Source organism: Opisthocomus hoazin, chromosome 6 (assembly GCF_030867145.1).
Source record: "Opisthocomus hoazin isolate bOpiHoa1 chromosome 6, bOpiHoa1.hap1, whole genome shotgun sequence".
Classification (NCBI taxonomy): domain Eukaryota; kingdom Metazoa; phylum Chordata; class Aves; order Opisthocomiformes; family Opisthocomidae; genus Opisthocomus; species Opisthocomus hoazin.
In genome coordinates this window covers 59,269,958-59,297,424 of record NC_134419.1, presented here as the reverse complement: position 1 = coordinate 59,297,424, position 27,467 = coordinate 59,269,958, and the positions used below count along the sequence as shown (strand labels likewise).

The 27,467-nt window shown below is 42.5% G+C and overlaps 2 protein-coding genes across 4 annotated transcripts in view; one reads left to right on the top strand and one right to left on the bottom strand.

Annotated features, from left to right (window-relative positions):
• MAPK8 (mitogen-activated protein kinase 8) overlaps window positions 1-27,467 on the bottom strand; it is a 332,992-nt gene that overhangs the window by 140,771 nt on the left and 164,754 nt on the right. The gene's annotated exons all lie outside the window — the stretch shown is intronic.
• The window catches only part of LOC104334738 (FERM and PDZ domain-containing protein 2), a 68,605-nt gene that overhangs the window by 37,297 nt on the left and 3,841 nt on the right, over window positions 1-27,467 (top strand). Inside the window, exons 24-32 of the mRNA XM_075424120.1 lie at window positions 750-960; window positions 5,908-5,986; window positions 6,089-6,250; window positions 9,658-9,829; window positions 18,334-18,416; window positions 20,485-20,570; window positions 22,343-22,458; window positions 24,951-25,099; window positions 26,804-26,894. Of these exons, the coding sequence (XP_075280235.1) occupies window positions 750-960; window positions 5,908-5,986; window positions 6,089-6,250; window positions 9,658-9,829; window positions 18,334-18,416; window positions 20,485-20,570; window positions 22,343-22,458; window positions 24,951-25,099; window positions 26,804-26,894 (1,149 nt within the window). The remainder of the gene's footprint in view (window positions 1-749; window positions 961-5,907; window positions 5,987-6,088; window positions 6,251-9,657; window positions 9,830-18,333; window positions 18,417-20,484; window positions 20,571-22,342; window positions 22,459-24,950; window positions 25,100-26,803; window positions 26,895-27,467) is intronic.

The following is a 27,467-nucleotide window of genomic DNA, read 5'->3' as shown; positions in this document are numbered from 1 at the left end:
AGACTAATACCTCTTTACTAGACCAATGAAGTTAGTTGGAAAAATTATCCTTGTATTCTCACCCTATCAGCTTAAGTTTCTGGCAGATGTCCAGTCTCATATTTTTGTGTTACTGATATACAGAAGTTGTTGGCAGTCAGATAATAATGTCTACTCCCTGCTGGGATACATAAAGATCTATGTGGAGGGAAATTAAAAAAAAACACCCAGGAAAAAAGCCAAAGCTTAAGAAGGATGAGCAACAGATTATGGCAATAGTTTGCTATTCAGAAAACCTCCACTCAAATCCTTGATTCACCACAGACACAAGGCTTTATCTGCATTGTGCAATATATGTGATAAAAGAAATCCCTACAGTGTGCATATCTTGCTGTTTCTGCAGAATGTGGCAAGTACTGCATACAGATAAACCTGTAGACCCAGGAAACAGAACCCTGTTTCCAGTTCAGAAACTAGCATGTCGAGAGATTGCTGGAATATCGTTGCATAGTTCTGTTTTGCACTATGGAATAGCTGAAGCATAAAGATGGACAGCACCGTTCCATATTTTCTTAACATCTAAGCGTATATCACTCTCCCAGTGCAGCTCTTATACCCCATCTCACTGGGGCAAGACTGTTGTTTCTAATGTTGGTGATTTGTTCAGCGTATCTTTCAATGACCTACATCTATTCCATTAGGCTGCATGTCACTGACAGTGAAATTCAAAACATACTGCCACAAAAGATGCTTTCTCTGTGTTACTCTAGGCTTGAAGCTGACAGGAGGAGCTGGAAGCAAGTTACAAGGTATATATGTGCTAGAGATAGTGCCTGGCTCTCCTGCCAGTGTGGAAGGCAGTTTGCAGCCACGAGATCAGATTGTTTACATCTGTGGTCTGTGGACTGAGGGCATTAGCCTGGATGACGCAGTGAGAGTGTGTGAAGCTGCCAGCCAGAATGTCCAAATCAAAGCCACAAGGTAAATCTGAGCCGACAAGGTAAATCTGACCATACTCAATCTCAATCCTAATGTTAAAGCAGGTTTCTAAATTTTACATCAACAAGTCAAACAATAAAAAGATGACAAACTACAAGAAAAATGCTTTATCTCAAAGGTCTGAACGTTGCAACCCGATATATAACATCCGTAAGATACCTTAACTCCTTGTAATTACAACTAATACATTGAATAAAAGTTGACTTGTACAACACAAATGAGAACTCAAACTTCATCATTCAAACACAAATGTGAACCCTTTAACTGTGAGGCTGGCCACCATTTTCAGATATCCTGTTCTTCAGGGAAAATCTTCTTTATATTTCCACCACTAGTGCCAACATTCTCCATACATTTTCAGATTCACAACTACAGGAAAGAAACTACCTCTGATGGGAAACTCTGAGTTACTTCCAACAGCCAAATGTTTTAGAAAGGTGTTAAAAATGCAGCATGTAATCTGCAGCAAGTTAAGAATTTCCCTCATCAGTTCTTGGCTGCATTTTAGATGTATTGTGTTCTACAGTCTGATACAGCATCAGCAGAGGTTCTGGACTGATATAGAAATAGCTTTCAAAGATCTCAGAGGAACAGTCAAATAGTAACCCGAAAGTATGTGAATGGCTAAGTTATATAACTGGAGTTAGCAACAGTGTGTCTGTCACAGCTGTCTTAATGTAGTTCAAACTTTTATCAGTGTTTTATTAACTTGCACTGGGCTAGCACGTAGAGAAACTGCACCCTTGTTTACTTCTCTCGGTACAAGCAGTTAGTAGACAACATACCCTCATCGTAAGAATTTGCAATCTAAGGAGACAAACAGAAACAGGTTAAAGGAAATTACAAAAGATTATTCCTGCTTTATAGAGAGGAAACTGAAAGCTGAATTCAAAATGTACCACAAAGGAGTTCTGTATTGGGACAGATGGTTTAACATATTCTTTCTTTCCCCAATCCATTTAAGTAAAATGTTTCACTGTTGTTAAATACAGTCAAATATTTTATATACTGACATAAATGCTCTTTAGGAAAGCACCATTAACAAAATCATAGAAGCACAACTGCAATTTAGACAGCAGACTTCTTAAAAATATTTTTTTTTGTGCTTTAAAAAGCATGCAGCTCTTAATGGTTCATATATTTCACTTTTTCTGCCCCCAGAAATGGCAATCCAGTCGTTCCTATAGAGCAGGAAAACAGTAAGTAAGGCTAATATTTTCGAGTTTTTAGTTCAAAACTTGCTTCTGATTTTGGAAATAAACATAAGGTATCAATTCATTGCATTTAAAAAGTTATTAGTAGATTGTAACTTGGCATTCAGTATTTCTGTTATGGCAATTCTAAGGGTCTGAAGAAAATTTGGTAGCTTTTTAAAGATAGAAATAAAATGTATAGTTCTCTGTAAAAAAAAAAGATTGCATTTTGTATAGCCAGCTTCTATTTTTTTAATTTGTTGTTATTAAATGGGAATTTTATGTGGTCATATTTCAAAATCTGTTTTGACTAAAACGATTTTCTAAGGGGTTTTCCAGCACTTTTTCAGCCAATATTTAATATGAGCCACTACTTTATTATGTAGACCAATTTTTTAAACTGTTATCAATATATCTATAGAAAATCAGAAACAAGCAGCACAAATATCCCTAAAGCAATATAGGGACATTCTTACCAGGGGAGCATATTTAATACTATAACTGACACAGAACTTCACTGGTCATCTGTAGAGGTTGCATCTACACCATCAGGTGGAAGGACTGATATCACATCTACATCACTGCGCAGTAAGTGTGTTAGCTATGCAAGTAACACTTTCCAGGGTACATTTGGCTGGAGTGTTAAGTCAGGCCTAATCCAATTTAATTTACCTGACTGGATATCTGAATTTTTTTTAATCATACAAAGATGACCTGAAAAAGTAACCCTGGACCAGAATTTCTCATGTGCCTACTTTTATCTGAATACTGGCTTATCGCTATCTGAAGAAACTATTCCAAGTCAAGCTAGTTACACATTTCCTACTTTACAACAACTAGCCATGTGTTTGTTTTTATAAAATGAAGCAGCTTATTTCACTTACTGAAGAACAAGCTGCTTTGAATTTACTACAAGACCCAGATAAAGTTATGTGTTCTCTCTGTGGTACATGCATATCACATATCTCATTTACTGTTGTAAATGCATATACTAGAAGGTCCTTGCTTATACATCCCTGCTCCATGAGCTTTGAAGATACCAAGATTTCTCAAAACACCTTCAGAATAGGTTACTAGATCTGATCCACCTCTGATACACATTTATGAGCTCTACAGTGGTAGTTATCTGTCTCTGTTATAAGACAGGATTCTTCGCTTCTATAAGGCACTTAAAAAAAAATCTATAGTAATTTGGTATTTGGTGTTCTGTTTGCTATCATCCAATAGATTTATAGAGAAGTCTATAATAATTTGCTGGTAAGAAAGTAAGCCTTCATTAAAATGCACACTAAAATTGCAAATGCAATAGGGAGCTTTTTTTTAAATTTTTTTTTTACAATAGAACACTCATCATTTTCTGTAAGTCATACATTAAGAGTACTTTGTGGAAGACAACTAAGATCACCAAGATATGATAAAGCAAAATTGCAGAACTGAGGGTGGGTGGGTAGAGATGGGATTGTCAAGAAATGCACATTGTCTTCTTACATATCCATTCCTGCAAACGCTAATACACCCTGCTTCTTCCTCTGCCTGATCATTGCCACATGTCTAGAATGACTCAGTCTGATCTCTGATTGTTGTTACAATTTTAAAAATAGCAATGACTGAGACGCAATATCCCTGCAGTTCATGACAGAATTGTTTAGATCACTGTGCAAACAGGCAAACTTAATCATGGAGTAGTGTCTCAAACTGCCTCACATAGTATCAATATTGCATATCGAAGCTTTGTTTAATAATCTGAGCACAGAATTTACATTTCCTTGTGTATATGAAGGTTATCAGGAGGCCTGTCAGAGAAAACCTACATGTATGCTTTTAGGGCCACCTGGTGACACAGAGAAAGCCAATATTTCTTTCCCAAATGAAAACCTGAATTCCAGAGAACAGCATCTACTGCATCAACGTGGTAAGGACCTTTGTATTTTTCAATGAGGGTTCGTAAAATTTTGTGCCCTCTCTTTGAAAGAAAATAAGTCTGTAGGTCATAATGGCAGCGCCTATTCATAAACAAAACTGCCTCCCTCAGAGTTTCAGAGAACGTTTACACATTACCTGTTCTCCATCTGGTGTCTCTGACCCTGTAACTTGCCGGTTTTAAAGCTTATTTTGGAACCTGATTGCTGGGAGGTAAAAAGTCTACAGGGATAATTTGCAGAAGGCTCAGTTCAAAGTTCAGGGTGTAAGCCCACATAAGTCCACAGGAATTTTTTTGTCTTTCAGTTGTCAAATATAAAATGTTTTATTATCTCTCTGAATATGATTTTGAGTGTGATACTATAGAAAATTTTAACAGTACAACTGTGTAAAAATTGTTGCTGCTTTTTCACAGAGAAGCATTTGGAGGAAACAAACTGTGGTGCTCAGCAAAACATTCACAATTCTCCAGAAAGTAAGGTAAGTGACAATTTTATCAAATATGAGACAGTCCATCGAGTGAAGCGAGTTACACAGAGTGAGATTTTTTAATAATGGTATTTAATGTATTTTCTTCCTCGCCAGTTTCTTTGAAAATGTGAATAGAATGCATTTGAAGAGTGTCCTGTGAAGTGCTGAATTGCTTCAGCATTCATGGACTAGAATGTGCTGAGCGCTTCCTGGGGTCAGACTCTGCTGTTGCTGTTTTTCAATGTATGGAATCACTATTTTACCAGCTTGGTAATGTAAGCACGACACATATGATGCAGCCCCTCCATTAGGTCTTCACAGTACTCTTAACACTTACAAGGTTAATCTTTAGCTTAGAAAGTTGCACAGGAAAAAGATGCAGAATGTCACAGCATGGGAATCTGGGGAAAGTAAGTGTAATTGTAACTGTGAAGCATTTTCCACAACAATCTTTGAAACCTGAGATCAATGTTTCATTCTGAAATTCTCTGATGGGGCATTTGAAAAGAGGGTAAAATTACTCTAAACCTTTGGAGTATTATGCAGCATTGACATAAAACATAACGGTTTGAATTCCACAAGAGTAATGCCATTTTTGAAATGATGAATTCCTAAAATACACAGGTGTGTTCTTTAAAAAAAGAAGTCACTTCCATGCTCAACATACAATGCTTCAAAATGCTTACGAGTGCAAAGAGCACTTTTTTAGTGCAAACATGTGGAAAATTATGTTACTTGGAATTTAAATTACCCTCATTAGAACTGATATTTCAAGGGAATAGATTTACTAGTTTTCTCTTGATTGTGGTTTGGTAAAAAGGGCTGTCATGTTAAAATTAGACCTCCAACCTGGCAGAAAAATTGGAACAATTTTCTCACTTTTGATTGTCATCACTGTTACTGCTTCTTCCACACCATTTAATCCATGATGGTTTATCATGGATTGCTAAAATAATTTCTGAGGATAATACTTGCAACTCTGGAACTAGTCATGGTGCAAGTCAAACATGTCTAGGTTGCTGCTGTTTCTGACATAATACTTCACCTTAAAAAAACAGCTGATTTTAAAACTGAATGAAGTGCTAAAGCCAAACAGATGGGTATGTTGGGATTGCAAGGTTAAGATTCTCATTATAGCACAATAAAAGAATGGAGTATGTACTGCGTTACTCTCATGCTGGAGATAAGAGTGACTTGTTTATCGGTGAAAGTGATGGAATTGATATATTATAAAAGGATTATAAAAGTGCATGTTCCCTTGCTCTTAAGAGATTATTTTCCCTTCCAACAATTATTGGAAAAGATTATGGAAATAAGTATGTACTACTTTCATTCTGATACATAGATGCAGCTGCTATGTTAATCACTGGAAGCTTTATACACCTATTCAAGAGATGGATGTATCCCATAATCTGTATCAGCCAGTAAAGACTGTGAAGCATAATGGGATTCTTTGGTATTAAAAATGCAAACAAAACAGAACCCTGAATAACTTCCACTTTAGAATTCATCCTTTTCTGTTTTAGGACTTCATTATTAAGATTGAGCTGGAAAAAGCAGAAAATGGAAGCCTAGGATTTGCACTGGTAGGTGGAAGAAATGGCAGGGCTATCCTCATAAAAGCCATCTGCTCGGGCAGCATTGCAGATCTAGATGGGAGGCTTCAAGTTGGTGACATCCTACTTAAGGTAATGCTTGGTCTTCATTGTTTTGGCCTACATTTTCTCTAGTTACTCTACATTGAGCATTCTGTTCAGCATAAATGTTGTGCACATTGGAAATATGAGGCTGCTTGCCACACTAACGTGTAGAAGATAACAGAATCACAGAATCACAGAATGTTAGGGGTTGGAAAGGACCTCTGTGGGTCATCTAGTCCAACCCCCTGCCGAAGCAGGGTCACCTACAGGAGGCTGCACAGGACCTTGTCCAGGCGGGTCTTGAATATCCCCAGAGAAGGAGAATCCACAACCTCCCTGGGCAGCCTGTTCCAGTACTCCGTCACCCTCAGAGGGAAGAAGTTCTTCCTCATGTTCAGACGGAACTTCCTATGCTTCAGTTTGTGCCCATTGCCCCTTGTCCTGTCACTGGGCATCACTGAAAAGAGTCTGGCCCCATCCTCCTGACACCCACCCTTGAGATATTTATAAGCATTTATTAGGTCCCCTCTCAGCCTTCTCTTCTTCAGGCTAAACAAGCCCAGCTACCTCAGCCTTTCCTCATAGGAAAGATGCTCCAGTCCCCTCATCATCCTCGTAGCGCTCTGCTGGACTCTCTCCAGTAGCTCCTCATCTTTCTTGAACTGGAGGGCCCAGAACTGGATGCAGTACTCCAGATGCGGCCTTACTAGGGCAGAGTAGAAGGGGAGGAGAATCTCCCTCGACCTGCTGGCCACACTCCTCCTAATGCACCCCAGGATGCCATTGGCCTTCTTGGCAACTAGGGCACACTGCTGGCTCATGGTTAACCTGTCATCCACTACCAGATCCCTCTCCACAGAGCTGCTCTCCAGCAGATCCGCCCCAAGCCTGTGCTGATGCATGGGATTGTTCCTCCCCAGGTGCAGGACCCTGCACTTGCCCTTGTTGAAACTCATCAGGTTCCTCTGCGCCCAGCTCTCCAGGCTGTCCAGGTCTTGCTGAATGGCAGCACAGCCTTCTGGTGTATCCACCACATCTCCCAGTTTGTTGTCTTCAGCAAACTTGCTGAGGGTACACTCTAACTCTTCATCCAGGTCATTGATGAAGAAGTTGAAGAAGACTGGGCCGAGTACTGACCCCTGGGGGACACCACTGGTTACAGGCCTCCAACTAGACTCCATGCCGCTGATGACAACCTTCTGAGTTCTGCCATTCAGCCAGTTCTCAGTCCACCTCCCTGACCACTCATCCAGCCCACACGTCCTGAGCTTCCCTAGGAGGATGTTATGGGAGACAGCGTCGAAAGCCTTGCTGAAGTCTAGGTAGACAACATCCACTGCTCTCCCCTCATCTACCCAGCTAGTCGTGCCATCGTAGAAAGCTATCAGATTGGTCAAGCATGATTTCCCCTTGGTGAATCCATGCTGACTACTCCTGATAACCTTCTTTTCCTCCACTTGCTTGGTGATGTCCTCTAGAATGAGTTGCTCCATCACCTTTCCTGGGATGGAGGTAAGGCAGACTGGCCTGTAGTTCCCTGGATCCTCCTTATTGCGCTTTTTGAAGATTGGAGTGACAATGGCTTTCCTCCAGTCCTCGGGCACCTCTCCTGCCCTCCAGGACCTCTCAAAGATGATGGAGAGTGGCTCAGCAATGACATCTGCCAGCTCTCTCAGCACTTGTGGGTGCATTCCATCGGGGCCCATGGATCTGTGGGCATCCAGATTGCTTAAATGATCTCTCACACAGTCCTCCTCGACTAAATGAAAGTCATCCTTTTTGCGGACTTCCTCTTACCTCCAGGGCCTGGGATTCCTGAGGGCCGGCCTTAGCACTTAAGACTGAAGAAAAGAAGGCATTCAGTAACTCTGCCTTCTCTGCATCCTCCATCACCAGGGCACCCACCTCATTCAGCAGTGGCCCCACATTATCCCTAATCTTCCATTTGCTGCTGATATACTTGAAGAAGCTTTTCTTGTTGTCCTTGACATCCCTTGAGAGAGTCGATTCCAGGTGGGCCTTAGCCTTCCTCGTTGCATCCCTACATGCTTTGACAACATTGCTGTACTCTTTCCAAGTGGCCTGTCCCTCTTTCCACATTCCAAGGACTTTTCCCTTCCACCTGAGCTCTGCTAGAAGCTCCTTGCTCAACCATGCAGGTCTCCTGCCTCTCTTGTTAGATTTCTTTCTCAGGGGGATGCACCGCTCCTGAGCATGGAGGAAGTGACGTTTAAACAGCGACCAGCACTCTTGGACCCCCCTGCCTTCGAGAGCCCTGACCTACGTGATTCCTCCAAGTACCTCTTTGAAGAGGCCAAAGTTCGCTCTCCTGAAGTCCAAGGTTTTGATCCTACTTATCGCCCTGCTTCCTCCACCCAGGATCCTGAAGTTCACCATTTCATGGTCACTGCAGCCGAATCTGCCTCCAGCCTTCACATCCTCACCCATTCCTCCTTGTTTGTTAGTACAAGATCCAGCAGAGCGCCTCTCCTCTTTGGCTCCTCCACCACTTGCATCAGAAAGTTATCATCGATGCTCTGCAGGAACCTCCTGGACTGCATGTGCCTGGGTGCATGATCTTCCCATCTGATGTCAGCGTTCTTGAAGTCCCCCACGAGAACCAAGGCCTGCGACTGTAAGGCTGTTTGCAGCTGCCTGTAGAAGGCCTCATCAACTTCCTCCTCTTGGTCAGGTGACCTGTAGTACACACACAAGATGGTGTCCCTCAGCTCCTGGTGGTCAAACGGCTGTTCTGCTCCCCCCCTCCCCCTTGCCTAGAGTTCACCTTCCTGGGGGACTGGGCCCCTCTACGGCTGGAGGTGGCTGTTGGGCACTCCAGCAGAGAAGCAGACCCAGAACAGCAGGGCAAGCAGCAAAGTGCAACCACTCCATAGTGTAACTGCCCAGTGAGGGTTACATGCGAAAAAATCAGGGAAACAAGAGCGTACATAGAACAGCTAACCAGGAAGATACTGAGAGGAGCCAATCATCAGTGCCAATTAGGTATTATAAAGGTGAGCAAAAAGCACTGGAATGACATCTTTTGAATCTTTCTTTGAAACCTTACTATCTTAGCCACAGTTTAATATAAAGAATCTTTTTCTTTTCTACCCCAAATTATTTTTTCTTCCCTTCCAGGAGTTTCAATATTTTTGTTTGCTTTTCTTTTTTCCATTTACTTCTATCTCTCCTCCATCTTCCATCTGAACAGTGAGGGAAACACTGCCCTCTTAGTTTCTCAGAAGAGATGCAGACTATACTTTTGTGATGTACTGCTGGCAATCATGGTATAAAGAAGAAGAGAGGAGAGGATCAAGCAAGTTACTAAAACAGGAGAGGATGACGACACATGAAGTGCAAAGAAATTATATAAAGATTGCCCAGTACTGGGATATGTGATTAAAAAAAGCTTTCTGTTACAGGGATCTGGAAGTATGTATCATTGTATTTTGCAGGTCAATGAAACATTCGTGTCTGGTCTGCCACGCCAAGCAGTTATAGATTTGCTGCACAAGGCTCGAGGCACTGTTCAACTCACTGTCTGCCGCAGCATGGCTTTGCATTGGGCTTATTCAGGCCATCAGAGCAAGAGGATACCTTCCCCACCAACCACAAAAGCAGAGCTGGGTAAGTAGCTACATCCACTCAGTACGTGATAAAAGTGGGATTATTTGTTGCCTGAATTCAACTTTCCTATTAACAAAACATTTCAATATTACAAACTGTACAGTTAGTCCTGATTCTTCACCCTGATCTGCAGCTCTGGCTAAGCTACTCAAGACATAGGACCACATGGAAGGAACACCCAAGTGTGATTTTTAAGTCTAGGAATAATGGAATAATGGAAGCAAAGCTGCAAGGCACTCAAAGATGCTCAGCTTATGTTTTTAAGTCATCACGGTTCCTGGTCTGGTTTTACCCAATTTTATACAACTTGTGGATGGAATCACAGCCAATTATTGACCTAGCTGCTAAAATACGTTACACAAATTCCACGTCCCAGCACTCCTACCTTATCTCTTGGAAGAGCTACACCTCCCGTTCTGCCTGGCAGACACGTCTCCTCCCATCTCTTCTGTGCTTGTTCATGTTCAAACTCAGAAGTCTCTGCTCCCAGGCTGACTGCTATTTATTTGTGAGCACACCCACCTGCATAGGGCTGTACTTAGAGAGCTGACTAATGGAATAAATTTGTGCTGCAGGCTCTTCTTTACTGAATACTCAAAATTTAAATACTAATTAAAGCTGAGAGTGGAAGCAAGGCTATGCTATTACCAATAGGTTATGGGTTTATATTCCTCAACTTTCTATTTACCTGAACACCAAAATGTTTCCTACAATGTGGAGGAGAAACATCAGCAGGAAGACTATAGAATTCCTCCTCAATATAGCTTCTGGCCTGCTGGTTACAAGTTGAAGGCTTTGTTTCAAATCTTCTCAGGCAAGAAACCACTACCATTGCTATTTGCTTTCTCCCCAGCTGTCTAGGAAGAGATGCAGAGCTGACTGTGGGTTTTGGACAATCTTATGATTTGGCTGCGGCTGGCAACAAAAGTACCATGCGGCCACCCCTCCCCCCGCCGGAGTGCGGAGGAGAATGGAAAGAAACAGGCAGAAACTGGTGTGTCGGGATAAGGGCAGTTTAGCAGAACAGCAAACAAAGGGAACAGGAACAACAACGGTACAGAAAAGGGGAATACACAACACAAACCGCACAACCCAGAGAGCCGCTCTCCCAGACCAGACCGACGCCGCGCGCTCCCGAGCCGTGACAGAGTTCTCGCCACCCAGCTCACCCCCACCAGAACCCAGCATGACGGCACATGTTATGGAATACCCTGCTCTGTTTGGCCAGGTGGGGTCAGCCCGCCCGGCTGTGCCCCTTCCTGGATTCCGGTGAAAATTAACCCTGTCCTGGCCGAACCCAGGACATTATCCACCCCTTATTCCCTACCATCTACGTCACGCCCAGGTCTCCCATTGTCCAGTTGATCACCACCACTTCTCCTGTCTCCAGGTATCATTCCCTTAGTCTATGGATCATCACTCTAAAGTGTCCGTTGAGTTCATTTAATCCATGACTTCAGGCTCCATCTGTTGTAACGGTCTTCCATGGCAGGAGAGGTGATGTGTGGTGGTGTGCGGTCACTTACTGCATCCGGAGCTCACGGCTGATGTATCTGGTGTGGCCCATACCCACAGTCTGCAGGTTGGAGATGTCGATCTCGATGAATTTGCTGAGTGCCAGTTGTTGAAAACCAGGTCCAGTCCCATCATCGCTGTGCTCTGCTGGGTTTCATCAAAAAGTCCATCCTTCTTTAATCTGGACGATTCTTACTATGACACTACTGGTATAACATATAACATTTATAACAGTGATAACAGACAGTGACAGGGTTATTTAACAATTAACTTTATACAATTTATTTATGGACTATTCTCACCCAAAATCAAATCCCCATGAGGTACATATCGAAATTCCCCATCCTTTCGCATTACCCAACAGGTACACCCAGGTCCTTGAGCAAAAGCAATCCCGTGGACGAGCTTGCCTTTGCCCAAGGCAGGACTAACCCAGACTGTCTTCCCTAACATGTTCTGCATGTGCACTACAGGGACTTTATCCCCTTCTATGGGGCGCTGAGGTTTTGACTGGGCAGGACCAGCCCGGTTGGTGGATCCTCTAGTGTTCACCAACCAGGTGACCTTTGTTAAATGAGTATCCCTATTTTTGAAAATCCCACACCTCGTTGCTCTTAAAGTGGTTTTTAGCAGCCCACTGTAACATTCGATCTTTCCAGAGTCTGGTGCATGGTAGGGGATGTGATACACCCACTCAATACCATACTCTTTGGTCCAGGTGTCTATGAGGCTGTTACGAAAGTGAGTCCCATTGTCCGACTCAGTTCTTTCGGGAGTGCCATGTCGCCACAGGACTTGTTTTCCAAGGCCCAGGATGGTATTCCGGGCGGTGGCATGGGGCAGAGGGTAGGTTTCCAGCCATCCGGTGGTGGCCTCCACCATTATGAGCACATAGCACTTGCCTTGGCGGGCTTGTAGCAGTGTGATGTAGTCAATCTGCCAAGCCTCCCCATATTTATATTTTAGCCATCGTCCTCCATACCACTGAGGCTTTACCCACTTGGCTTGCTTGATTGCAGCGCAGGTTTCACATTCATGGATAACCTGTGCGATGGTGTCCATGGTCAAGTCCACCCCTCGGTCATGAGCGCATCGGTATGTCACGTCTCTTCCTTGGTGGCCCAAGGTGTCATGGGCTCACCGAGCTATAAAGAGTTCACCCTTATGTTGCCAGTCCAGATGCACCTGAGCCACTTCAGTCTTGGCAGCCTGATCCACCTGGTGGTTGTTTTGATGTTCTTCAGTGGCTCGACTCTTAGCATCGTGGGCGTCCACGTGACACACTTTTACAACCAACTGCTCCAGATAGGCAGCAATATCTTGCCACAATGGGGCAGCCCAGATAGGTTTGCCTCTGTGCTGCCAGTTGTTCTTCTTCCATTGCTGCAGCCACCCCCACAAGGCATCGGCCACCATCCAGGAGTCGGTGTAAAAATAGACCACTGGCCACTTCTCTCGACTGGCAATGTCTAAAGCCAGCTGGATGGCTTTCACCTCTGCAAACTGGCTCGACTCACTTTCTCCTTCTGCAGTTTCTGCGACTTGTCGTGTAGGGCTCCATACAGCAGCCTTCCACCTCCGCTGCTTCCCCACAATGTGACAGGACCCATCCGTGAACTGGGCACACTGTTTCTTATCTTCTGGCAGCTGGTTATACAGTGGAGCCTCTTCAGCACGTGTCACCTCCTCCTCTGGCGATGCTCCAAAATCTTTGCCTTCTGCCCAGTCCATGATTACCTCCAGAATTCCTGGGCGACTGGGGTTTCCCATTTGGGCCCGCTGTGTGATCAGCGTGACCCACTTACTCCACACAGCATCGGTGGCATGATGCATAGAGCGGACTCTCTCTTTGAACATCCAGCCCAGGACCGGCAATCGTGGTGCTAGGAGGAGCTGTGCTTCAGTGCAGACCACTTCTGAAGCAGCTCAAATGTCTTCATATGCTGCCAGAATCTCTTTTTCAGTGGGAGTATAGCGGACCTTGGATCCTTTGTATTCCCGGCTCCAAAACCCCAGGGGTCGACCTCGAGTCTCCCCTGCTGCTTTCTGGCAGAGACTCCAGGTTGGGCCATTCTCCCCGGCTGCGGTGTAGAGCATGTTTTTAACATCTTGCCCTGACCGGACTGGACCAAGGGCTACGGCATGAACTATCTCCCGTTTAATTTGTTCAAATGCCTGTCGTTGCTCAGGACCCCATTCAAAATCATTCTTCTTCCGGGTCACGTGGTACAGAGGGCTTACAGTCTGGCTGTAATTTGGGATGTGCATCCTCCAAAAACCCACAACACCCAGGAAGGCCTGTGCTTCCTTTTTGCTGATTGGTGGAGACATAGCTGCTATTTTGTTGATGACATCCATTGGGATTTGACGGCGCCCATCCTGCCATTTTATTCCCAAAAACTGGATCTCTTGCGCAGGTCCCTTGACTTTACTTCGCTTAATGGCGAAACCGGCTTTCAGAAGGATCTGAACTATTTTCTCCCCTTTCTCAAAAACTTCCTCCGCTGTATCACCCCATACAATGATGTCATCGATGTACTGCAGATGTTCTGGAGCTTCACCCTTTTCCAGTCTGGATTAGTCCATGGCAAATGGTGGGACTGTGTTTCCACCCCTGGGGAAGTTGATTCCAGGTGTACTGGACGCCCCTCCAGGTGAAAGCAAACTGTGGCCTCCACTCTGCTGCCAAAGGGATGGAGAAGAATGCATTAGCGATGTCAATTGTAGCATACCACTTGGCTGCCTTTGACTCCAGCTGATATTGAAGTCCTACCATGTCTGGCACGGCAGCACTCAGCGGTGGTGTGACTTCATTCAGGCCACGGTAGTCTATTGTCAGTCTCCACTCTCCAGTAGATTTTCTCACTGGCCGTATGGGACTATTCAAGGGTGAGCGAGTTTTGCTGATCACTCCTTGACTCTCCAGCTGGCGGATCAGGTGATGAATGGGGATAAGGGAGTCTCGGTTGGTACGATACTGTTGCCAGTGCACCGTTGTGTTCGCGATTGGCACCTGTTGTTCTTCAGCCCTCAGCAACCCCACAACAGAAGGATCCTCCGAGAGACCAGGCAACATGGACAGCTGTTTAATTTCTTCCGTCTCCACAGCAGCTATGCCAAAAGCCCACCGATACCCCTTTGGGTCCTTGAAATACCCTCTCCTAAGATAGTCTATACCAAGGATGCACAGAGCCTCGGGGCCAGTTACAATGGGGTGCTTCGGCCACTCCTGCCCAGTGAGGCTCACTTCAGCCTCCAATACACTCAGCTCCTGGGACCACCCCCGTCACTCCAGAAATGCAAATGGACTCTGACCCTTTGAAATCTGATGGCATTAAAGTACACTGTGCACCAGTGTCCACTAGAGCTTTATACTCTTGTGGATCTGACGTGCCAGGCCACCGAACCCACACCGTCTAATAAACGTGGTTGTCTCTTTCCTCCACCTGGCTGGAGGCAGGGCCCCTCTAATCCTGGTCAGAGAATTTGCTGCTCACTTGCATTAAGAATGACTTGGAGGTCCCTTCCAGAGGATCAGAATCAAGATCAAACTGTCTGCCTGGTCTGGAGAGCTGGCTGCTGGAAACTGGAGCGGCATTTTTCCTAACAGAATCCCCTTTTGTGATTGTTTTATTTTGCGACTCACGTGCTCGTGCCTCTAGGGTTGAGGTAGGTTTTCCATCCCACTTCCTCATGTCCTCTCCATGGTCACGCAGGTAAAACCACAGAGTGCCCCGTGGTGTGTAGCCTCTGTGTTCCCTTTCCTGAGCAGAGGAACGCTTACCCCTAATAGCTGAGATGCTGGCCCATACAGGTGGGGAGTAGGATATATTCTCCTTGATTTTCTGGACCTACCGGGCCAGTTTCTCCACAGCTGAGACAAGGGAGGAAGAGAGACTTTCCTCATATTGCTGGAGTCAGACAGCCACCTCATCCATTGTTGGTATCTCCTCACCTTTCCAGTTTACAACTGCCAGTGAGTTGGCATATGAGGATGGTACGCTCCGCGCAAACTTCCTCCACATGTGTCGTGTGCACTGGACTTCATCTGGGTCTGCGGGTACCTGCTCATCGTCTGGTTCATAGTAAACCAGCTCCTGCACAGCTAATTCCCTCAAGTACTGAATACCCCTTTCCATATTGGTCCACTTGCCAGGATAGCACACAAAATCGTCACTGAAGGGGTACCTCTCCCTCACGCCTGAGAAAAGTCTCCTCCAGAGGCTGAGGACTTGTTCCTTTTTCCCAATGGCCTTATCAATGCCCCCTTCGCTGGCCAGGGATCCCAGTTGCTTGGCTTCCTTGCCCTCTAATTCCAAGCTACTGGCCCCGTTATCCCAGCACCACAGCAGCCAGGTGACAATGTGCTCACCTGGGTGGCGGCTGAAATCTTTCTGTATGTCTCGCAGCTCACTCAGGGACAGGGACCGGGTGATGATCTCTGTCTCTATCTCCTGCGATGACCCTGGCTCATCGTCATCCCTCCTGGAGCGATCTGCTTTCTTTGCCTCTTTCTTTAGTTTTACAGGGGCAACTGCTACCGGCACAGGTTGGTCATTGGGCTCAGCCGCGATGCCTGCTGCTGGAGCTGGGGCTGGAGCAGCTGCTGTGGCTGCTGGGGGCAACCGGGGCCACCCCTGTGATCGTGGCAGTGGCAGCCGTGGTGCGGTGCTGGTCGGGGGGGCTGTGACTGCCTGCTGGGCTGGAGGGGCTGCAGGGCCAGCTGGAGGGGCAGCGCCAGTCGCAGTGCCTGTCGCTTCGTTTCCCCCCCTTTCCCCTTTAGGGCGCTGAATGAGGTTGAACAGGGCTCAGTAGGCATGGGGGAGACCCCAGCACATTGCGGTGATTTGTGTCTCTCTGGAGTTCCCAGGGTGGCAGCACACTTTTTGCAGATATTTTACTAGTTTGTCCAGATTCTGCACTTGTTCAGGGGTGAGTTTCAAAGAAACTGGGGGTGCCCACTGTCCTAGACACCTGCCCATGCTGTCCCACACACCCAGCCACTCAGAGCTATCCAGCCCCGGGGCAGGTCTCTGCACGATGTTCTTAACTGCCTGTTTAACACTAAACAAAACCTGCAACCCATTCAGGAGGCAGAACAGTTGGAGAGTGCTGGCCTGAGCATCCCATGGGTACTCGAAATTCTCAAAAGCTGTTAGGACCAGCCTGAAGGAGGGAGGGGGGGCGAAACAGTGGGGGAAGGTATCCCCTCCGGTTTTCCCCACAGGCTGGGTTCGATTATTAACAAATTCTAAGACATAGAATCCGAGGTATGGAAATGACCACAGTGCCACATGCAAATACAATCCTAATTTGATGTACAGTGATGTTATCATGTCATAAGTTGATATCATACCGTACAGCAAAATCGTCATCCTGATGTTTTTCCCCAAGGTAATAAACAGCACGGCAGCGAACACATACAGCAAGTAAGGGTTTACGTAGCAGAGACATTTGATCAGTCAGAAACATTTTTACCGGCAACTGTTAAACTAACACGGTAAATGCGTATAATAAATTTTAACAAAATCTAAGAAAGCTGTTTCAACACATGCTGCTCGGCCCTGCTGTTATCCCCGCCCCACGCTTGGGCACCAAATTTAATGTTCTGGTTTGGCTGTGGCTGGCAACATAAGCGCCAAGGGGCCGCCCCTCCCCCTGCCGGGGTGCGGAGGAGAATGGAAAGAGACAAGCAGAAACTGGTGGGTCGGGATAAGGGCAGTTTAACAGAACAGCAAACAGGGGGAACAGGAACAACAACGATACAGATAAGGAGAAAACACAACACAAACCACACAACCCAGAGAGTCGCTCTCCCAGACCAGACCAACGCTGCGCGCTCCCAAGCCGCGAGAGAGTTCCCGCCGCCCAGCTACCCCCCACCAGAACCCAGCATGACGGCACATGTTATGGAATACCCTGCTCTGTTTGGCCAGGTGGGGTCAGCCCGCCCGGCTGTGGCCCTTCCTGGATTCCGGTGAAAATTAACCCTGTCCTGGCCTAACCCAGGACAGACATATTTTACAGCAAACATTTATGCATCTAGTTATCTTTACTGATGCAAACTTAACTGCATAGGTATCTTAGGCAATTCTGCTGTTAGGCAACAGCTGCCTCCAGGGTTCAAGGATCTCAGTTTTTTCAGTATGTGTTAGACTAAACCTAATCCTCTAGAACTCTTAGCCTATGTCATAAGCACTGGACACTCCTTCACTTGCTGGAAGATACCCCATGTGCTTCAAGAACAAATCTTTTCCGTAAGGATGAGAAAACTATGCTCAGTACCACCTGGAAGGAGGATGTTCATTGCCCCGTCTCTTTTCTAGTTTAATTTTGGGGATTAATGATGCAAAAAAAATGCAAGGATGGCCAGTTACAAAAAGGCTGATTGGCGCTCTTGTTCTGTTAAGGGCTGTGGAAGTATTCCCGTTCACTTCAGCAAGACTAGCCTTTTCTCCAGCTCTGCATATTCAAGGAACTAGCTGGGGGCTCATTTATTTGCATCTAACATGACATTAGTGAATTACACAGCTTCTGGAAAGTTTAAACTGTTTTCCTGGACCACCAAAACCCAATGGTATCACTTTTCCTGGACCAGCAAAACCCAATGGTATCACAGAAGCACTAACATCAACGTTAATCTATGGCATTTGTCCCTTAGCACTGCAAAGGAATGGGCTGTGTTAGGGAGGGGAGGTTTAAATTCTGATTCATGTTTTTCATAACTGCTGTTGATACAGGGGTCTACTTCGGTGTATCCTCTGGCAAAGTGAATTACCCTGACTTCTTCAGTGGTGATATACAGCATATGTGCTGTACTAACCCTCTCAGAGCATCCATGAAAACGATATTCCATGTCAGTTTCTGGCACTGTATCTCAGTGCCTCTTCCAAAATCAAAGTCTTCTGGTGTGGGTTGCACAAAAGAGATGGATCTATATTTTCATGCTTTATAGTCATTTTACTTTGATTTTGTTTTCTGGTATTCAGATAGTGCTGAGGGAAGCCTGCGAGCTCAGCCTCTTTTCACTTTCAAGGAAGAAGAAGAATCCAACCAGACTGGTTGCACCAAGGTAAAATCTGAATCAGGCTTCTAGAAGTTACCAGGCAATGTACGTGTATGTTTGTTTACAAAATGGGTTTGCTGCAATTCTGGCAAGAACCACACCTTCTTAATGAAAAAAGATTAATGTGAGGGAAGTGTGCTGCATTGACTGGAATTGCTAACAGTTGAATGAGTCAGGGGATTTCACTGAGATAAGAGCATATGATTAGTATAGTATGTACGCTAAAAGAGTGGGGGGAAGGAAGGTTGCATATGCAAGTCTAGTTCTGGTGCTTTATAATATTGGAATGAATGATTTATTAACTTTACCATTCTTTCAGTATTTTAAAACAATATACTTTAAAAGATTTCTATTCAACTGTCTTCCACTAATATTCATAACTCCAAGGCACACAAACTTCTTCAAACATGGTTATGTTTTTGAATCTTAGTAAGTCCTGCAAGACATTCAATGTCAAATTTTACAGCATGTATTATTTCTAAGTTTACAAATGTAAAAGCTCTCCTCAGAAAATATGAGAAATATACATCTTCTTATCCTCCAGAACAAATAAAAAAAGACAAAACCTGACTCAACCAATATAATCAAACTAGAAAAATAAATGAAGAAATCCTTGATGTGAATAAGCTGAGAAAACCTTGAAGAGGAATTTGTCAGAAGAAGTTTTAAGTACACTGTTGGAATGAGTGGTGGAACTAAACTGTTAGAGATTGGTAAAATGTAATATCCAAATGAGGTCATGTGTATGATCTGACAAAGTAGTACACCCGAGAAATAATACCAATGAGAAGTAGGCGACAGTACTAAGTTTACTGATTCCATATTAGATCCCTGAGTTTGCAAGGTATTAAGACACAAATATAGTTTTAAGCATGTGGTTAATTCTGTCTAGTTCAGCACAGCACATGCCTAACTTTAAGCACATGCTAATTTTTTTTGCTGAATTGATTCCCTTAATTCTCTCTTCATTATTTCTAGCTTGCCTTTAGCAGTCTGCTATTATTAGAAACTATTTAAGCTTTACTTTATAGAGCACAGCTGCCATCTACTCCAAAGATGTAGACTTTGAAATTGACAAGCTACTGAAAAAAACAGATGCAAAAAAGCAGCAGTAAAATACCTTTCCTTGGCAAATAGAAAACAAAAATCTGTGTGGCATTCTCCAGCCAGTGTAGACAGTAGGTGCATAAACTGAGTAAACAGGCAGCCATAATTTCGCCTATTCTCACGGAGAAATACAAGCACGAAAGTAAGAAAATAAGGTAAAAGTGACAGGTACCGTTAAGATTCTGTGGGGCATTCAGTAGTTTATACTATGTAATGTGCCAGGGTGGTTTCTGAGTGCATCTGGAATATTAAGCAGGGAAAGGAGAAACTCTGAACTAAAATTTAAATAATTATCTATCAAGTATTACAGCTGAGAAGGAGCCACTTCCACACACTAGCGGCAGATGTCCTGCATCATTATTTAAATGCAGGAGTCAGTTATCATCCTCTGGGACAGAAAACCAGTCACCAATACTATTGCTTCTACTGCAGATGGAGGGTGATCAAGAGTCTGCCTTCTCTGTTAGTTATGTGCATCTTCAGTAAAGCAGCTGCACCCTGCTTCTGACAGCTGGCACCACTGTGTCTCAGATAAAAAAAGGAAATTAATACCAACCGTTCCATCTCAGACACTGGAGCTTTCTGCTGCCAAGAACTGGGAGGTGGAGAGTAGTGTGACTCATGATTCCTGTGATTGCATTTTCTTTATGAGATCAGAGAGGATATAACTAACATGAACCTTTTCAAAGTCTAGTCATGCATGCGAAGTTGTAGAGATGTCTGAACACTGTATTGTTGTGAAATTCACAAATACAGCTGATTTGGCTTTTTACTACTAGTAGATACTGCAACGCTGAATCAAAGTTACATACTTTCTTATGAAAGTGGGAAGTATTCTATTTCCCTTTCCTTCTTGAATGAAGGACACATTTTTGTCAGATATGAGAAAGAATATTGATGAAATTAACTATTCCTGATGTTTCTGTGTACTGATTTTTCACAGCTTTTTCTTATTTTAAACCTGCAGGATCCAGAAAGTACATACAATTCCTCTGTGCAAGGTCAGCTGGCTGGACAAGACTATAAGGATGTCATCAGTAACATTTCAGACAGGTAAGTCTTTCAAATGCAGTAAAACTATTAAAATAAATAGTATGGATAATTTATTCTTGTATTTCCAGAGCTGTCCTAGTATGGTATGCAAATGCACTCATGTGTCCCAAATGATAGAAATTCAGTTCCATTGCAAAGCAGCTCCATCTGCAGTAAGAGTTGCTAAACAGCTTCCACACAACTACTAAGACAAATGAAACGTAAGCTTCTAGATGTAACAGCTCATGCAGACCTGCCTAAGATAGCTTTAGCCTTTCTAGCTGAGGAGGAGAGAAGAGTGGTAGCACTATCGCGCTGGTGTGGGCAGGGTACCTGTGGGTTTTACTAAGTGTTCCAAATAGGTCTTACAGCCCTGGCTGAACCCTGTGCTACTGTGGCTGTAGTGATATAGATGTTGAACTCCAGACATCTGGGAATCAAGAGAATTTGAGTATGCTACTCCAAAGAAAGTACATAGCACAAGAAGAGAAGAATTTTTCTGTAAACTGTAAATCTACAGTACAGTGGGAAATCAAAGAATAGCAGAGCATTGATAAGACATGGGCAGTTTTGTCTATTACAATGATGTAGATTATATGAAATGTGATCATTTTCTTTATCACTTATAATCCACAAAAATGGAAAAAAGGAATAAATGTTTATATTTAGAACTTAATATTTTGTAAGAGTAGCACTTGGACAATCAATTACGGATGAAAATCTTCCCTAACTTAACTGCTTGCAGTGATAAAGTTTGAAAGAAGCTTTGAGAGCAGCTGCAAGTGAGAACATCCATGTGAACATAGCCTCAGTGCCACTTGCTATTGTCTCATTGCTAATATAACACTATCTTGTGATATACCAGGTAATTAGGTGCGATTAGCATTAAATTATCTTGCTCTGTGCGCAATATGTATAAATGCATCTATGGCTAATACAGTAATAATATCATATATAGGGACGAGTATCTTTTCTGGTTGTTTTGCAAATAGGCAGGTTTTCTGGCTCCTGTCATGTAATCTGAATCTTTTTACTACCAGTATTTTTTGATATTTCTATTTTCTGCTTGCAAAACTTTTCTGTAACTTTTCTGCACAGCCTGCAGTGGTTACTGATATTTGCAAAGCTGATACATATTATCTTATTCTCCCTCTTAAATGTACCTTTTACTATTTCTAACATTATGTATTATGATCATGCATAATGTAGGATAATGTAAGACTGTGATATGCTTAAACCTACTAACATAGTTAATATAGTTAAATGTTAGGTCTAAGGGTGTCAGAGTTAACCAGTAGAAAAATATTTGACTCATTCTGCCCACATTATAGTTGTATTCTAGATTGCAGACATATCTTCTACCTGAAACATATTTAAATGCTCTATAATTTTCTAAATACTTCAGGAAAGAGTAACAAGCAAAGCCTATGATTACCTAACAACTGAAAAAGTCATACATGAAAAATTATCTATAACTGTGACAAACCTAACATACAATCATTTTTTAGGCAGCTTTTTATACAAAGTATGTTCTTATTTCTTTGAAAAAATAAATTACCACATACAAATGATAGTGTTTTTCACTAGCTGTATTTGCAAACGCCACTCCAGATACAATGCTACTGTTATTCCTTGAACTTATGTTCTTCAGAGTTCACACTAATTCTTGAAAATATTTGCTCAAGAAAGCTATAAGTGACCAAAAATTAATTAAAAATAAAACCTTTGTATAGTTTAGATTATCAAAGATTCTGCTGCTTCCATAAGGCCACTCAACTCATGTTGTTTTACAGGTCACAGAAATATGTGGAATGTGAAGGCTGCAGAACAGAGAGTCAGCAGTCTGAGTCAGACAGCTGGAACAATGAAGATGATGATATGCCCCACAGGATTTCCGCTCTACATGAAAGTAACCATGCAAAAACTTCTCTTGTTTCTTTAATGTTATAGACCAGCTCCTCCATATATGTACAGTGAGAACAACACTAATCCCTTGTATACAAGCTAAGATTTTGCTCTTTGTGTCTCAAAGACCAGGGTAGTCAGGACACAGTTTTTACTATTGATACATACGAAGGCCATCAAAGCATTGCAACATCCACAAGAAGGCAGCCTACCTCAGGGTCTCTCCAGCTCTTTCGGAGAACTTCAAGAAGGAAGAAACATGAGTCTGAACGTAGTTAACTGAATCCAGGGAGGGCAGCTCTTTTGGCCCTCACCCACTCATCACTGCTCTGAGCACTTCTGCTTTGGAACTCCAGTTTCAAAAATATGTGCAATTTTTTGTGTCTTTTGTTTTGGTTTTTGGTTGGAAATTTTTTTTTTTATGTTATATATCATGTTCTTCCCCAAAGGAAAATCTCTGAATACCTTGATTATACTCAATTAGTATACAAATTGAACAATTAAGACGAAAAGAAATTTGTTGAATTTATTTAAGCAACATCATGACATTTATTCAAATCATGCACTATTGGATAATGTAAAGAAATTATGCATTGGCTCAGTGGCTGAGCAAAAAAATTAACATTACAATTTGGGTCAGACACAAATTGGTGGTGGGAGCTTCCCAGTGCATAACTGAAAATCTGAAATTCTTAGTTTGTCCCAAAATGAATAAAATCAAATCAGACAGATTATCTTACCAACTGGATGTAGTAGAAGGCCTTTTTCATATATGAAAAGAAATGACAAAGAGGGCTTTGAGAATTAATGAAACAAATTCCAGGAACATACTACAAAATGTGCTTGTTATCACTGCATGCAATAGGCTTTTGAAATAATTCTCCTCTACTGTTCCCACACTCCTCAAAAAAGTAAATGAAACACACAAAAATGTAGAATGAAAGGGTCAAATTCTATCTCAAGACTTTGTTCACAGAATCACTGAATTTCATTTCGTATAATAAATTCATTTAAACTTTTAGAATTGATGTGCTTAAATACATATTGAAGCACTTTCCCAGCTCAGGTGCTAAAGCTCCTCTGATACCAGAAGACAGTTTACAGAAAGAATCTGCCTAGTTGTTCCTATAGGAAACTAAGCTGCTTCTGCCCCAAACAAGAATAATTTGTGAAAGGATTCATGCTGAGGATGCTGCAGTATCCCATAGATTCTCTGAATACAGGTCTCTCCCTGCTTCTTGCTCTGTAGAAGCAATGAATTGCTGATGGCTTTTATCAGCAGTAAATCACGGTTATCTCACTCACACTACCAAGCTGTGCTGGCTAGCAAACAGAAAATTATAACCAATCTATCCTCTACTAACTGCTCAAAGTTTGGGGTTTTTATTCCACTTGATCTGGAAGGAGAGAGAGGTGTATGGGAAATAGCACACTCTGGAACACAGGATCTGTCTTCACTAGTACTCAAATAGTTAATAGAAATACCCTCACATCTGTAAGGATTAGGGAACAGAAAATGAACAGAAAGTGTCTTAGAAGCTCAGGTACAAGTTGTAGCCCAGACAAAAGCACAGCAAGCACAACAATTTTTTGATGAAGATTAGTCAAGAGTAGTAATGAAATTTTACAAGAGGAAAACAGAGCATTGATCCTTGTCTTCAGCCTACAACAAACCTGTGGAACAGATCACCAGGCTTGCTTTGAGACAGCTGGGATGTTATTCTTTGCCAACAGTAGCCTATAACTAAAAGGACAAATTCCATAATTCCTCTGCCTCAAACAACTGTTTTTTACCAGACTAGCTACTGGTTTTACTCTACAGGGTAACAAAAGCTTTTGAATTGCTCCATTAGAGTAGTGATATTTCTAGAGATATACATGTTTATCCATCTTCTTAATCTGTCAAATTTTGAATCAGAACATATACTTCAGGATGAGCTAATTAGTAAAACGGAATACTGATTTCAGTGCATCAAAGATACTTCACATCTTATTCTTGAAGAGAAGTGTGAGGTAAGATGAAAAGAACAGAAGATATTTTCTTACTTCTGGGAGGAAGAATTTACAGTGATTATTCCTAGCAGTGGGGTGTGGAAATACTAATTTTCAGGAAAGTACTGGAAACATGGAGATCATTCCCTGTGAAGATGTGGCCAGAGTCTCCTATACCAAACTAAAGTAACCTTAAAGTTTACAATTCTGCCAGAACAGTTTATTTAGAACAGACCGAATTTAGAAACTGTATGAGGCAATAAATTGCAGTAGTTGGATCTGCTTCCAAGTTACTTGAGGGGTGATGCTGGTTGTATCCATGGTGCTGACGACTTATTCTTGCTGTGAACATAAGTAAGCCAGAAATATTTTTTCATATTTCACTTTCACAATATAAGCATCAAAATGTACTGAAGTACTGCAGCCTCTTAGTTTTTAAAGCCAAGACTTTGCACTATGAAACCTAATAATTAAAAACTGCTTTATTGTTTTGTTGCTATATAGGCAGAACCTTTGCTTCTGGAGATGAACTGACTCAGTTAATTAACTTTAAACCATCAGTGACTGGAATAGCTCCAAGGACTGGCATCACAGGTCTTATTCGAGGCCTTCAGTTGCGGATTGAGAATCAAGAGGTGTTAAAGGAGTTTATGGTAAAGTGTGATTCCTTTTTAAGATCTGAGTGTTTTGCAGAGCTAAGAAAGTGCCTTTTAGCAGCCTTCTGCATACTGTATAGGAGATTCACTTGTATATCTTTACTGACTCCACTTTCTCAGAGTATTATTCCAGCCAGAATGGGGCTTCTACTCTACTGTTTGGGTGATGCTACAGTGTTTGGATCTCTCTCTTTCCACGCAGGTCAGGCTTACACTGTTTGCTGTCTAAAGATACTGGCCACATGGAATGAATAAATAATACACAAAGTAGTGTATGAATCACTTTTTTTTAGACTGATGTCTTCCTATTACCCCCTCAGCTCTGCTTGAACATATTCCTAAGGACTATTCTAGAGGCTGCATTAAAGCAAGAAATCCATGCTGCTAGGGATTCACTAGTGTTGAAACACTTAGCTGATGAAAGGAAAATGTTTCACACAAAGGTCCAGTGATCCGTGGAACTCATTGCCACAAGATGCTATTAAGGTCAGGAACTTTGTGAAATTAGAAAGAAAAAGTAACATACCTCCATAGATAATGAAAACACATAATTACATCTGACAGCATATAATTGATGAAAAAGAGTAAAATTAGCAAAGCATATAAAATCTCTTGTTTCAGGATATAAATAGAGTACTCGGTTATCAGCAAGTTCCCAGAGAAAGGATTATTTCATAACTCTTCAACCCAGTATGGGAATTTCCTTTAAAGTATGTACTCATCACCAGTGAAATAGATTGCTATTATTTTTCCATAGTAATCAGTTTCTTTCACTTGCCTTTATAACTCTGACTTTCTGGGTACAAAATCGCACAGGCTCAAGTGTATAGGATTTGTGACTTTCTCTGAAGGCTCAAGGGCATGTACTAATTTCCGTTCATTCCATTCTCTTACATAGTCATAGCATACCATGAGCTGAGCCATGCATCTGCTCAGAAAACATAGAGACAGAGATCTACTAGGTAAAGCACTAGTCAACAAAGCCAATGGATATTTTATCTGAGTAAAAGCTGTCATAACTGATGAAGATGTTAAAGAACTGCCACATGTATTTCAGTTCATATGCACTGTATAGTGGCATAATGTGATGGGTGAGCATGGTGCAATGCACACCCAAGAGGTAAAAGAATAAAGAAAAGCGAAGGTAACTCAAAACTGTAAATGGAATTAAGTTGCTCATTCCTGCTTCCACCTACACTGCATTCTGGTCCCCTAAATCTGCTATGAAGTACTTAATGACCATATGATTTGCATTTAACATCATTGATGCTGTTCTCTATATCCATTCCTTTCTCATTCTCTAAAAAGTATTCACTGACATTCACTATCTGTTAACAGTGCAACAGTTGGTGCTTCAGTCAGTATGTTAGCAATTATGAATGCTGACATTTGGCCAAGACGCTATTCCAACATCTGTTTTACAGCAATATATGACAGGGATCTGTAATGACAGGGGCTGAGGATGTGGGTTGGAAGTCACACTTGAAAACCCCAGACATTTTGTGCAGGCTGAAGAAAATACAAAGCATTATGAATTCCTTGCCTAGAAGTTTAGAGAAGGACGTACTGATTCTCTTCTGTAAGAAGGCTATTTGCCAGTCTTGGGTCACATATAGCAGTAAAGTTAGCTCATACTGACTCTGTAAATGTTGTCTGTAAAGGATGTTAACAATATGGATTGACTATTTCTCTTTGATCAAGGCTTTAGAATGTGTGAAACCAATAGATGACTGCAGAACTGGCAAAGCACCAGAAAACCAGAATAAAAACAGATACCAAGATATTCTTCCATGTAAGTATTGACACTAATGAGAACATACGTTCAGTAAACAAAGATATTGGAAAACATAAAACCAGCTATAATACTGAGATGTAGAAGGCAAATCTCACCACATCTTTAGTCAGAAATCTCCACTAATAATGAAACGTACTGAGATTTTTGTAAAAGATGTAGAGTTCACATAAGGATGTCTGCATTGCACAGTATGTGATTTTCTGAAATATCCTATATTCCACAAGGCAGGACTTGGTCTGGTAGGGGGCCAGCTGTCCTGGTGTTTATTTTGCCCTTTCTCAGAGATATTAATCTACTACATTTTTGTGGGCAAGTGTAACTTGAACTATAATAGCAGTTCTTTAAATCTATTTAAAGGTACAGTTACATCTACTGCTTGTGACACAGTGGAATTCTGAAAAGCACAGTGGAAGTCATGGAGTTGCGTAGCTCTTGGAAACATAAAGATTCTTCCAGAAATAATCGAAAGCATAATATCCAGCCAGAGCTTTCAGCTGCTCAGCTCTGATCTGAGTCACAAACAAGTTTCATCACCGATGAGAAATCATTTTAGAAGAAAGATTTGAGTCT